Genomic DNA, 14,176 nt, shown 5'->3' on the forward strand with positions numbered 1-14,176 from the left:
AATGTGATCAAATCTTTATGTAAATCCTAAAATTAGGTAAAAAGAACCCAATTAAATTAATAACACAAAACATTATACTTGTTCATTTATTTATTGAGAAAAATGATCCAATATTAAATGTATTCGTTGAAAAAAGTTTGTGAACCTCCGACGTAATGCCTTCTACAAAAGCAATTTGTAGGCGGGTGTTCCAATTAATGAGATGAGATTGGAGGTGTGGGTGTAGAGGTGCCCTGCCCTATAAAAAAAGACACACAAAGTCAGGTAACTGACAGAGCCTGCTCTTCTCAAGAAAAATCAATTTATGTGCACCACGCCTCGATCAATACAACTTTCAGAGGACCTTAGAAGAATAATTGTAGAGATGCATGAAGCTGAAAAAGGCTACAATAGCATTTCTAAAGATTAGAGTCCACAGTAAGAGAAATTGTCTCCAAATGGAGGTGATTCAGTACTGTTGCTACTCTCCCTAGGAATGGGCATCCTCAAAGATCACACCAAGAGCACAATGTGAAATGCTGGAGGAGGTGAAAAAGAACCCAAGGGTAACAGCAAAAGACCTGCAGAAATCTCCAGAACTTGCTAAAATCTCTGTTCATGTTTCCACTATAAGGAAAACACTAGGCAAGAATGGTGTTCGTGGAAGGAGATCACAGAGCAAACCACCGGTCTCCCAAAAAAAACATTGTTGCACATCTCAAGTTTGCAAAAGCCCACCTGGATGTTCTACAGTGCTTCTGGTGCAATGTTCTGTGGACAGCTGAGGCAAAAATTGAACCTTCTGGCAGAAATGCACATTGCTATGTTTGGAGGGAAAAAAAACACTGTACACCAACACCAAAACCTCGTCCCAATCTTGAAGCATGGTGGAAAGAGCATCATGGTTTGGGGCTGCTTTGCTGCCTCAGGACCTGGACAGCTTGTAATCCTTGAGGGAGCAATGAATTCAAAATTGTATCAGGACATTTTTACAGGAGAATGTAAAGGTAGCAGTCTGTCACCTGAAGCTTAATAGAAGTTGGATAACGCAACAAGACAATGATCTAAAAGACAAGAGTAAATCAACAACAGAATGGTTTAAAAAGATTTATGTTTTGGAATGGCTGAGTCAAAGTCCTGACCTTAATTCTATAGAAATGCTGTGGAAAGACCTGAAGCAAGCAGTTCATGCAAGGAAGCCACCCAAAGTTGAAGCAGTTTTGTAAAAAAAAAGGCTTAAAATTCCTCCAAGCCAAAGTGCAGGACTGATCAAAAGTTACTGGAAGCATTTGGTTGAAGTTACTGCTGTGCAAAGGGGCAACACCAGTTACTGAAAGAAAAGGTTCATGTACTTTTCCCAACAAACACACGTAATATTGGATCAATTTTCTCAATAAATAAATGAACAAGTATAATGTTTTTGTGTTATTCATTTAATTGGGCTTTCTATCTAGTTTTAGGACTTATGTGAAGACCTGATGACATTTTAGGTCCTATTTATGCAGAAGCAGATACAATTCTACAGGGTTCACAAACATCCCAGCACCACTGCACTAGAAATGTTGAATGAATAATCAGGATTCAGATTTTCGAAATGCAGCGAATGTTAAGTCATAGAGCCCTACATTAGTGTGTGTTAAAGTTCCACTTCCTAAACTCATTATTAAACATAATTTTAATGAGATTGATGCACATGGTTTACACATTTGTATATTTTGTAATATCTATAGCTTTATTATCCTGGCTAATTTGCAGATGATTAATTGTGTTTGTTGCGATCTTCCCATAACCACTAAATGTTGCTCTTTTAATCAAACTTTTACGTCTTTCGCAACGCCACGCTGCAGTTCTCGAACACAAGCCAGACTCTCCGAGGGTAGGCGAACCATGTTTGTTGGAAGCTGCATTCACACCGTCGCCGCTCCCCTCCACTTGCTGCCGCGGCCCCGCTGCGCGACACTGTCACGATCGTGCAGGGCCGGAGCGCGGGAGCCCGGACGCGCGGCGAGCCAATGGGCGGCGAGGAGCCCGCGTCACGTGACGTGAACATCGCACGGAGGATCCGGAACAGCGAAGGTAGCAAAAAAAAAAGCCGCCAATTTTCTGCTCGACGCTTCAGTCCGTTTGCAGGGACCGTGGCTGGGAGAGGGAGCCCGGCCCCGCAACAACCCAAAACTTCGTTACAACTCGCCATCGCCAAGTAACACGTCTGCAAATTGTAGAAAACAATTAATTACAATAAGTATAAACCCACGCCAGAATCGTAATATTTGCTTTTGTGGGGAAGATGCCAAACGGAGCCGGGTCTAAGTCTTCAGCCTCGGCTGCAGTCGGAGTGGGCGACGGCGACTCCATTCTCAACACCGGCAACAGTAACGTCAACGGCAGTTACTCCAAAGCTTTGAGCTCGGGCGCGGTGTCGCCCGCATCGAAGAAGTCACCTCGCCTTCCCAAGTGTGCTCGGTGCAGGAATCACGGCTACGTGTCGGCCCTGAAGGGGCACAAGAGATTCTGCATGTGGAGAGAGTGCCAATGTAAGAAGTGCAACTTGATCGCAGAGAGACAGCGGGTCATGGCAGCACAGGTAATTAATTGCAGCATTGGCATGGATCGGGGGCATGGAGGGACTCGGGCAAAAGTCGGTTACACACCCCTCCTTTTCCATTCCGTAGCTGAGAAATATCGGCGTTAGACATTGAATCAGCATGCACTAATTATTATTGTAACGGTGTTTTTTTATATCTTGCACTATACCGTTGCGACAAAACAACGGATTTCACGCTATATATAATAATAAACCGGATATTGAATCAGATAATGACCGTACGAATGTTGTAACATATAATCAAATCTCAAATAAAATAGATCTGTTCGTTGCATCCGTATAACTCTCAGTTATACAAAATCTCATAAATCAATCGAATAATTCGCATTTCAAATCAATTTATAGACGACGATTGCAATACCATTCCCGCAATTCTATATTTAAAATTTGCACTCTGTTTCAAAATCGATTATGTTCGCAACTGCCAATGAAATAGCTGCAGCGAGCTTTGCTTTGAAATTTCAGCTCTCAAATAAAATTACAGTATTACAATGTATTAGGACAAATAATTTAAATGGCACATGTGATTGCGGTTTCATAAAAATCCTTAGGATTGAGTTGTATTTACTGTATCGCTTCCACTTTTTGGAATTTAAACGTTAATAATGAATAGCTGTTATTTTTGTATCCGTTCATGGAGGAAAAAATACAGCAATACTAGGGAATTGCATTCGAACGCAGCGTGAATTATAATGTAACCTGAAATATACCTTTTGAATTTAATATGAATTTCTGTTTAAAACTTTTACTGGAATGTCATGACTTGTAAATTTGTAAACTCATGTGAAACTGAATTATTTTTGAATTGTGGATCTGTAGGTGTAAACCAATGTCCCTTTAAAAATATGCAGCCTTCTCCAAAATAAACATTTTCCGTTCTGCCTATTTTATTCTAATATTCATTACCAATCACTGATAATTGTATCATAATAACGGAGAGATATATTGGTGTAATTCTGTAGTACGTTCATCATTGATTAGGTTCCAATAATTTATTGGTGATGTTTCACGACTGCATAAGAAAAATCACTGAATGTTAAATATTTATGCTGCAAAATTAGCGTGCAGCTTTCGAAGCAAATCTTTTTGTTTTAGTCGTTAATTTATTAAAAGTCGTTGTTTAAACACTTTGAATTTAGTTTTAAAGCAAATTTTAGGGACAAAATAAAGTCATTTGTAAGTAGAAACTAATCGATGAGACTGCATTGACTGTCCCAGTAAAAAAAGTTTGCTTAAAAGCCCGTGATCAGACCCGCATTCGCCGGCGCTGAACTGGCTGTTTTCACTTGCAGGTGGCTCTCAGGAGACAGCAGGCTCAAGAGGAGGAACTGGGCATCAGCCGACCCATTCCGCTGCCCGGGGCCGCCGAACTGCTCATCAAGCGGGAGAATGCAATACCGAACAGTTCGTGCGCGTTGGGCAGCGGGGGATCGGGCTTGCCGTCCAACCCCAGCACCCCAGTCACTTCCTCAGGTAGGAGGCCAGTGTTCGTCAACGTGCGGCGGGACTGCACGATTCGTATCGTTTTCTCACGGAAGAAAATGTTTTCGATTTGCATTGTCCAGCTTGCATGTTGATAACGAGACTTCCCTGCGCGTTGAAATTAAAATTCTGCGTTAAAATGCCAATGAACACTCGCTTGGTACGAATTTGTTTGAACACAAATAAACTAAAGGAGGTTAAGATCTTGGACCGAGTGAGAATTAATAATAGTTAAGCACAATTCTTTAAATTAGTTTTACACTTTTGATTTGGAAATCCTATTTACTGAGGCAGGCAGTTTTTAGAACAAGGATTCCAATCAGTGTTCTTGATAATTGTGTTTTCTTTAGTGCGTATTAAACATGTTTTTGAGGTTCACTTTCAGGTATTTTGGGGAAATCGCATTTTTCATCAACTTTTATTCTGAATGAAAGTATTAGTAATTTAACTAGGAGAATATGAGAACCAACATTCTTCCATTGGGCAAACATAGAAATGATTACTCTTTTGAAAGAGTATTACAACTGCATTGTTGGATGAATGTTGGAATTATTGGTTCTGTTGGGAGACTAATGATTTCCAACCTTTGAACCCATCTGAAATAACCAACTTATTTTGAGATAGCACGGGCAACATTTAAACATATTCAAGTGAACGTTGTTCTAGGAATATTTGTTCTTCTGTCTCACTAGTAACTGAGGAGTATCACAGTATTTTATTAGATTGGAGGACAGATCGGTAACTGCATTGTTTACTCTTTAATGTTTTTAATGCATGTTACATTAAAAACATTAAAATACATCATTGAGCTAAGATGTTAAAACAAGATGCTAGAGTAACCATCACAGTTTACAGCTGAAATTTCTGGTGTAGAGTGGCCCTCAGACAGTTAAGTTATATCCTTCGGTGTAGTTTTCTGCAGTTGCCTAGATATGCTTCCAATTAATCTAAAACAGATGCAAAATTGCCATTGTTACTTTAAAACTAGAGTTGATGCAACAGTAACATTGCCAAGTTATGGTGGGGGTGACTGCATCCTGCTCCAATTTTGCAGATGCACTTTACTATATCTAGGTTAAACTGCTTGTTGTAGTTGTCTTAAAAATGGAGCCATAGATCCTTTAGGCATCTTTATGTTCACTTACTCAGGAGTTTTGTTCCAAAATTTGAAACAAGAGTGATTTATTTCTCCTGATGTTTGTTTTTATATGTTGCTGCAAAAGCAGTAGCTGGTAATTCTTATCCTACTAAGCACGCTGGAGTCTGGATCTTGAGATGGTAGAGATTAAGCAGTCTAAGCCTGTACCCTAGTGTTTAAAAAAATGAGAGGTCGTACCACTGGAATATTAAAAAAAATTCATGAGAAGTTGTTGCAAGGGAGATGTCTTAACTGTTTAGTGTACCTAGAAGAAAGTGTCACAATCTGATTGCCATTCAAGACTCAGGTGAGATGACATTTCTTCACTTAGAGGCTAGTGATTGTTTAGACTTCTCAAACCATTAGGTGTGTGGAGATTCCATTGGTAAGTTTATTGAAGACGGCAATGAGTAGGTTTATATGTCGGGAATAATGGCACATGAGGTTAATGAAGAAAAATGCTGATTTTAGAGATAATTCATGGTCCAGTGGAATAGAAGGATGGGAACGGTCTCCTCCTTCAATGGATGGGAATGGTCTACTCCTTCAGTGTGTTAGTATGTTCTGATTTTGTCCACTACTTCATGAAGAACGACCTGGCATACACCCTATTTGTACAAGGTGGTTGAAATTTCAAACTTTTTAACATAATGGTCTGAAGATTCATTCTGTTGTAGTTTTGATCCTGGTTTTGTGTTTGATGAAAAGTTTAATAAATTAAAATATAATGTAATATAAAACACGTTAAACTAAGTGGAAAGAATGTCAATGTGCTTAAATATCTGAATAGGAGAGGGAGATTTTTTCCCCCGGAGCTTTGAAAATAGTGATCAGTGATTATTTTAGTTCTGTAATTAATATAAAAAAAATGGCACATGGTTATCATCCACTGAAATAATGTGTTATATAGGAGAAAAACTGCAATTTATTAATTACATGTTATTCCTTGTGTGAATTTTCGAAGCTGCTGGTTTAACACCATCCACATTAATGTTACATGCCTGTGCCAAGTGCATATTCATAAGTTACTTGGGTAGGAGCAATTGTTGAAGCTAAATTACTTCAGAAATACCTGAATGCTGCTTCCTGAATACAGGAATCAGTACTTAGAATTTTCAGAGATGTTAGGTGCAGTTGTTTTTTACGTCCTTTTGCACTTTTTATCGATTACTGGACTACAGTTTTTGCTGTTATTTACTTTTGTTTCAGCTGCTGCAGAGAAATTCTTGGTTGTATTGTAATACTTAAAGACTTCGATGAAGGTGTTTCACATATTTTGTATATGAATTGTCCAATCCGCAATTACGTATAGAACAGGAATGGGAGCAGACTCAAAATAAAACTACCCTGATCAACTCCACATTTAGGAAAGGACGTAAACTTCTAAAGTTGCTAAGTCATTTAGCTTCTTCCCTTTCAGATTTCATGATGTTATTTGGGTCCCTCAGTGAGATTCTTTTTCCCAGTAAATATCATCTGTTATTCTCAGTTTAAATGAATTTTGTTCCTGTCTTACCAAAATACAATGGATTTAGACTTAACATATGCTGTTTAGCATTCCAGTTTATCTGATCATCTTATTTGTCCTTAAACCTTTGTGTAGAGCAGAATAACGTTACTGAGAACGATTTTAAAACTACTTCCAGCTAACAATTTGTTTCTTGCGGTTTTCTCTGCACAGTACATTCATATCTGGCATTTAGTGTTAGATTTATTGTGCAGCTAGTTGAGTTAGGGACTGTCACTTTCCTATGTCTTCACAGTATTTTATATCAAGACAGAATATTGCTAAGCAAAAGATGGAGTACTGCATTCATAACGAGGAGATAAATTGCAACTTCAGTCAGAGTAGGAATTGTTCTGTTGTTCATCAAGTTTTAAATATTCCTGGTAAGTGAATAAGTAGTGTTATTATTTTAAATGAAAATAAGGGGTTAATGTTATAAGCTACCTTTGACCGGCCTATTGAACAGTTGCAGTTTTACTGCTTTGAGAGAAGGGGTTAAAAGAGATGATTTACATGTGAGGCTTAATGTATTTGTTAATATTTGGTTCTGTTTCTTGGAGAGGATGGTGTCTATTGCCATTAGGTAGAAGATTCGCAACACCAGGTTCAAGGTTGGTTACTACCCCTCAACCATCTAAGGGGATAGCTGCACTCATTTAAGGACTGTTATATTGTTATTTCATGCTGGTTATTTATTGCTATTTATTTATATCTGCATTTGCACAGCTTGTTTACAGTTAATATCCTGACGTTTACAGTTTACAATTACTGCTCTATAGATTTACTAAGTATACCTGTAGAAAAATCAGTCTTAGGGTTGTATATGGTGACATGTATGTTCTCAGATAATTTACTTTGAACTTTGGTATCATTTGTCAAAACTTGCCTATTTAAAAGCATAATTTTAAGTGAATTCATCAGCCTTTTCTCAATGACTTTTTCAGTAATTTGCAAGCTTAGGAGCAAGGTTGACTTAGTAATCAGGGATGGACAGCAAATGCTGACATTGTCCGTGTCATGAATAAATAAAATGAAGCTAAAATTGGAATTGACAGTAGCAATGCCTGAAAATTCAGACATTTGTTGCTGCCTGTGCTTTTAATATTTTGCTTTTTGCCACTAAATTATATTCACGTTTCCAAAGCCATCCATGTTAAAGCAAAATACAAGGATGCCACTAACTCAAAATTTAATTGGTGTACGGAGAAAAAAAAATTCTGATTCAATCTCAGGAAGTGGTTTTCATTTACCATTGATTAAAACTGTAAAAAGAATTCACTTTCACGTTAAGCTAAACAGCAACCATTTAAATAATATTAATGAATGAATCTGCTGTTGAGCAGCTATATGTACAAGATGAAAAGGACAATCGTTGAATGCAAACACGAGGAAATCTGCAGATGCTGGAATTTCAAGCAACACACATAAAAGTTGCTGGTGAACGCAACTAGCTCTTCTTTCAGTTAGTCCTGACAAAGAGTCTGGGCCCAAAACGTCGACTGTACCTCTTCCTAGGGATGCTGCCTGGCCTGCTGCATTCACCAGCAACTTTTACAATCGTTAAATGTTTTGTTTTGGAAAATGCTGTGCTTTACCTAACATAATTTGGGCAGCCCTGAAGATAATTCAACTAAAGAGTTTTTTGAAATGCTGTTGAGAGATTCAAATCCAATTTAGCCTTTTACTTTTTCTGTAACATCGCCTACTTACAGCATTGCGTCTCTGTAAAAAGATGGACACATGCCATCACACACCATTTTACACAGTGGAAATGAACAATTTTGATGACAAAATACATTGTTTCTGAAATGCTGAAGGGAGGAAGTCCCATCATGTCACGATTCAGCATCAACTCTAGGAGACAAGGATTCCATAATCCAGTACCTCACGTTCGAGTCTGTTGTCCTCGATTGCCTCAGAAGACAAGGTCAGCAGCAGCTTGTACATAGTTTGCGTAAGCAGCTCTCTGTCCAGCAGAATAGACTTAAGGATTCAACATTATAAGTGTATAAAATGTGCAGAATGCCATATGTGTGAATCCCAAGATGAGAAAGAAGATTTATGATGATGGTACGAATACAAAGCAGAAGTGAAAGTATCAAAATTCTGAGGGGTATAGATACGGTAAATGCAAGCAGACTTTTTCCACTGATTCTGGGTGAGACTGGGACTAGAGTTCATTGGTTAAGGATGAAAGATGAAATGCTTAAGGGGAACATGTGGGGGAACTTCTTCACTCAGGGGAGGTGAAAGTGTGGAATGAGCTGCCAGTGGAAGTAGTGGATATGGGTTTGATTTCAATTTAGAGAAATTTGGATGGGTACATGGATGGGTGAACTATGGTCTGGGTGCAGGTCGATGGGACTAAGCAGATTAAAAGTTCTGCCTGGACTAGATGGGCCAAAGGGCCTGTTTCTGTGCTGTAATAGTCCCTGACTCTATGACTGTATAATAGTGAAAGCAGAAAGCAAGAGGTAAAAATAATGCAGATTAGTAGAAGAAAGGCGGCATGTTATCTGATGAAAATGCACATTTCCTTCAGCAAACTATTTAATTTGGAAAGAACATTGAATAATAGGGTTGCCTTTTGTACTTCAGTTCAGACACCAGGCAGGATCTTGTGTTTCAAGTCCCTGGAATTTGACAATACAGTAACAAAATGTGATTTTTGTTAACTTACTCAGAATTTTTAAAACAAACTTTTCTTATTTGTGCTAATGAAAGGAGGTCTCCTCAGTGCCTTGCAAGACACGGATTAATGCAAGTGTTCTTGATGTGTGCTTGAGAATGATGATTTCCCTGCTGGGAAAATCCTGAGGTTTACTGTACTGATAGCAAATTCAAGAACAGGAATTCAGTGCCCATTAATTTACAAATAAACACTTATGGCATAGCAAATTAGATCATTAATGTGATGACTTTTTATTAATTAGTTTTATATCTGATAATTGGATTGAATATTTTTCCTTGGCTGATACTATTCTACACCTCCTATTAAATTTGAGCATCCACACAACCAGACACTAAAAGAATTGTATTTCATTAAAAAAAAATAACTAATTTAGTGCATTAGGGTATAACCATCTTTGGCAGATAGTTTCACAATTCAAGACAAAATAATTAATGGAGTGGAGTATAGTGGGGGACAGAGATGGACTTAGGATTGTTTTTTTCCCCATGGAGTCACAATAGTTCTGTGCAAAGATTTGGTCGGAGCAGTGTGATAATTTCTTTGCTTTTTTGCAGTACTGGTGGTAATAACAGTAGACTAATACAAAAATGCAACTAAGTGATTTTATGGTTGTGTAACCTTCTTAGTTTATTTTTATAGTCAATTATTTTCCGTTCAAAATAGGTCAGCATCTTACCAAATAACAAAACTAACATTTGAAATGTAATAATTAATGTGTACTGTGGATATATTGCCTCAGTTGGTGGAAGAACGCGTCGAAAGTCAAAACTATATCGAGAGTGGGAGAATCATGAGGAGCAAATTTACAGTTTTTTGATAGATGTGAATTATCGGTTTGATAAAGTCAGGTCTGTTTCAACTAGAAAAGTATGTAACATGCCTTCAGTCAGTATCTCTGGTTGAAGCCTTGTATTTGTCATCCTTTTAGTATTTCTTCTGGGAACATTTTCCAGTATAGTCTTTATTGTTTAAATGTAAACTTTTATGACATAGAAAATGCAAGCTCTGTGGTAGACAGGTTTGTAATGTTTTCCTTTTATCAATGTAAATATTTAACCATTCATCTAAGTTACTCACTGATTTGAACAGGAATGTTCCATAAGCAGCTTCGTTCAGCAGCATTTGACTGCATTGGATTCCCTTGATGCTTGGTTGCTGAAGTATCTGCCATAGATTTACTCAGAATTTATGGCAAAGGAATAGTCCATTTAATCCAGTTGTTCTGTGTCGCTTGTATGAAACAGAGTCAGCTTTAGTGTCACTGACGTGTTGTGAAATTAGCTTTATTTTGCAACAGCTGTGCGTTGCAAATTGTAATAAGAAAAAATCTATAAATTACAGTAAGATATATATAAATAAAAATTAAATATATAGTGCACAAAGAGCAAAACGAATTCTGAATTAGTATTCATTGCCCATTCAGAAATCTGATGGCAGAGGGGAAGAAGCTGTTTGTGAAATGTTGAGTGGGTGTCTTCAGGCTCCTGTACCACCTCCTTGAGTTAGCAGCAAGAAGACGGTGACGAGGGTCCTCAGTGCTGGATGCTGCCTTTTTGAGGCATTGCCTTTTGAAAGTGCCCTTGATGCAGTCGAGACTACTGCCCACGATGGAGCTGGCTAAATTTACAACTTGCTGCAGCCTTTTGTGATCCTGTGCAGTGGCCTCTCCATACCAGACGGTGATGCAACTAGTTAGAAATTATCTCTGCGATACATCTGAAGAAACTTACAGAAATACTGTGTCGGAGATTCATGTCATAATAATATTATTAATGTTGATATTATTATTTCAAGACTTAAGAAAATCTGCCAAGCAGAGCAGTAAAAATAAAAATAAAGGCAATAAACACTTCCACTGTACCCATATTAATATATTCTTTTGACATAATATCTTGGTCTTAAACCTGATCTGGACAATTTACAATGAAAAGTAAGGACTGAGGTACAAATTTTAGAACCACTACATACACTCGAATGCACTTACATTAACACTACCTAGGACAGAAGGAGGAAGAGGAATAAGAGATAAAAAGAAAATTACACAACAGTCAGATAAAACTTCTAAGGATGTATTTTCATCAACGACAACAGGATTCAGCACTCCATGAGAGAATATGCAATTCTGATAGGAAGTACACACCACTAAACTTAAATGAAAGCATAACCCAGAAAAGTGAAGGAAGTATCACTACAGAGGAAATAGTTAACCAGTGGAAGAGCATGACTCCCCATGAAGACATCCCCACGATCTGAGCAGACTAGATGTCGAAGAGGAAGCGTCGAACGCCTGGCTTAGAGTGGGAGTCCTCTTCACAGAAACAGAAGGATTTTTTCGTGGCAACACAGGATCAGGTGGTTAACACAAAAAATAATCAAAAACACACAATAAAAGATCAACAAATTCAAGACAATAAATGCAGAAGATGCCAAGAGAAACCAGCCACAATCCAAACCATTGCAAGATTCTGCAGCAGTTTAGCTCAGTCTGACAATTTACACAGGCACAATCAAGTGGCGAACATAATTCACTAAAATCTTGCTTTAACATACAAACTCATGAAAGATACCATAATTTTCTATAAGTATAAGTCAATTACAAAATCCATTATTACAGATAGGACAATCCAGAATAACCATCTGGACATAAGATAAACAAGCAAGAGCAAATCACTTAATAGATTTAACCATTCCAAACATAGATAACATACAGAAATCCATAAGAGAAAAACACCAGCAATATGCTGAATTGAAAGAGGAAATTAAAAGACTTTGGAACATGAATAGGTTATTGTCCCAGTAGTAATAGGTACAACTGGTATCATCCCCAAGTCACTACACAATAGCATTTAACAATTAGGCTGAAACAGTAATATTTATGTAACTCTCCATAAAGCCACAATACTAGACATTCCTAGCAATTGAGAATTGTATGATCTCACCAGCTTGAGCTGAGAAAAAAATAAAAATGCGGTGATGATAATAATAATAATAATAATAATAATAATACAAGGGCTTTTAAGTATCAGTCTCATTATTATAGTTGTAATGTCACATATAGGTTAGACTAGTTAAGTATAGCAGGCTCCCTTTCTGTAATTAGTGAGTAAATTGCTATTATATTATAGACTGATTGGCCTTATAAAAATGGCCAAATCAAAGTGAAATCTGGGAGGGGTTATCTTCGAAGCAAATAAGAATTAACTGAAGAGTAGAAAATGATCAAAACTTTTAAGTGCTGTTTGTGGTGATAATGGTGAAATTCAAGAGGATTGGTGGTATTGGGACTTAATTGGTTGAATATATTTAGTTATAATAACTGGAAGGGATAATAAACCAGAAGGAAGCTGAAAAATTACAGGAGGAATAAATAAATAAATATACAACATGCAAAGTGTGAATATCAGGAATATGCAAATACTGCAGGGAGAATATGGAACTAAATTCTGATGTTAGAAATCTGCTTTGTAAGGAACGTCTTGAAGCTTGGGAGTTTGAAATGTAACCTTAGTGGATTTTCTCTACTCGGGTATATTTCCAGCTGGTTAGCATAGCAGAGTCAGAATTTATTCAAGAAACATTGAATGCTTCAATGGGGAGATTTCACTGGTACTATATTGATAATCATCTGAATGGCTTTGTTCATGGTGATGTTGAAATATTATTTGACACAAGCTAAGTTTTTAATGAGGTTGCCACCTAATGCAGTGAATGTGAGTCTATTTGTCAGTAGATTTTTTTTAAGTGTAAAGGAACTTCATGTATGGAATGTATGGGAATGTATATCAGTGGGACCTTTCTTTTGTTTCTGTTTTTTAAATAATTGTATTTGTTATTGAATTGTTTACTTGATTCTGCTTGACTGGATATTCTTCAGTTTCTGCCATCATGTGTTGGTAAACTTTTCGACTAGAACATCTTTGAAAGCTTCACAGAAGACTACCGTTTGTACAAAGGCATTTTTAAAAGTTGCCTTATTACAGGCGACCCTCCTATTGAAGGGTGGGAGGAGGTGGCTTGCTTTTGTAGAAAACAGTCGTACAATCTATGTTCCGTGCCTATTCTGGTATCTGTCCCCCACTTTTCCTTTGCTACATCGATGACTGCATTGGCGCTGCTTCCTGCACGCATGCAGAACTCATTGACTTTATTAACCTTGCCTCCAACTTTCACCCTGCCCTCAAGTTTACCTGGTCCATTTCCGACACCTCCCTCCCCTTTCTAGATCTTTCTGTCTCTGTCTCTGGAGACAGCTTATCCACTGATGTCTACTATAAGCCTACTGACTCTCACAGCTATCTGGACTATTCCCCTTCTCACCCTGTCTCTTGCAAAAACGCCATCCACTTCTTGCAATTTCTCCGTCTCCACCGCATCTGCTCTCAGGATGAGGCTTTTCATTCTAGGACGAGGGAGATGTCTTCTTTTTTTAAAGAAAGGGGCTTCCCTTCCTCCACTATCAACTCTGCTCTTAAACGCATCTGCCCCATTTCACGTACATCTGCTCTCACTCCATCCTCCCGCCACCCCACTAGGAATAGGGTTCCCCTGGTCCTCGCCTACCACCCCACCAGCCTCCGGGTCCAACATATTATTCTCCGTAACTTCTGCCACCTCCAACGGGATCCCACCACTAAGCACATCTTTCCCTCCCCCGCTCTCTCTGCATTCCGCAGGGATCGCTCCCGACGCAACTCCCTTGTCCATTCGTCCCCCCCATCCCTCCCCACTGATCTCCCTCCTGGCACTTATCCGTGTAAGCGGAACAAGTGCTAC

The 14,176-nt window shown here is 38.2% G+C and overlaps 1 protein-coding gene across 1 annotated transcript in view; it reads left to right on the top strand.

The window, feature by feature from the left end:
• The first annotated feature begins 2,266 nt into the window (after nucleotides 1-2,266).
• Nucleotides 2,267-14,176, top strand: part of dmrt1 (doublesex and mab-3 related transcription factor 1) — a 115,342-nt gene continuing 103,432 nt past the window's right edge. The window contains exons 1-2 of the mRNA XM_072281151.1: nucleotides 2,267-2,563; nucleotides 3,877-4,057. Of these exons, the coding sequence (XP_072137252.1) occupies nucleotides 2,267-2,563; nucleotides 3,877-4,057 (478 nt within the window). The remainder of the gene's footprint in view (nucleotides 2,564-3,876; nucleotides 4,058-14,176) is intronic.

The sequence above is a fragment of the Mobula birostris genome, chromosome 17 (assembly GCF_030028105.1).
Source record: "Mobula birostris isolate sMobBir1 chromosome 17, sMobBir1.hap1, whole genome shotgun sequence".
Taxonomy (NCBI): domain Eukaryota; kingdom Metazoa; phylum Chordata; class Chondrichthyes; order Myliobatiformes; family Myliobatidae; genus Mobula; species Mobula birostris.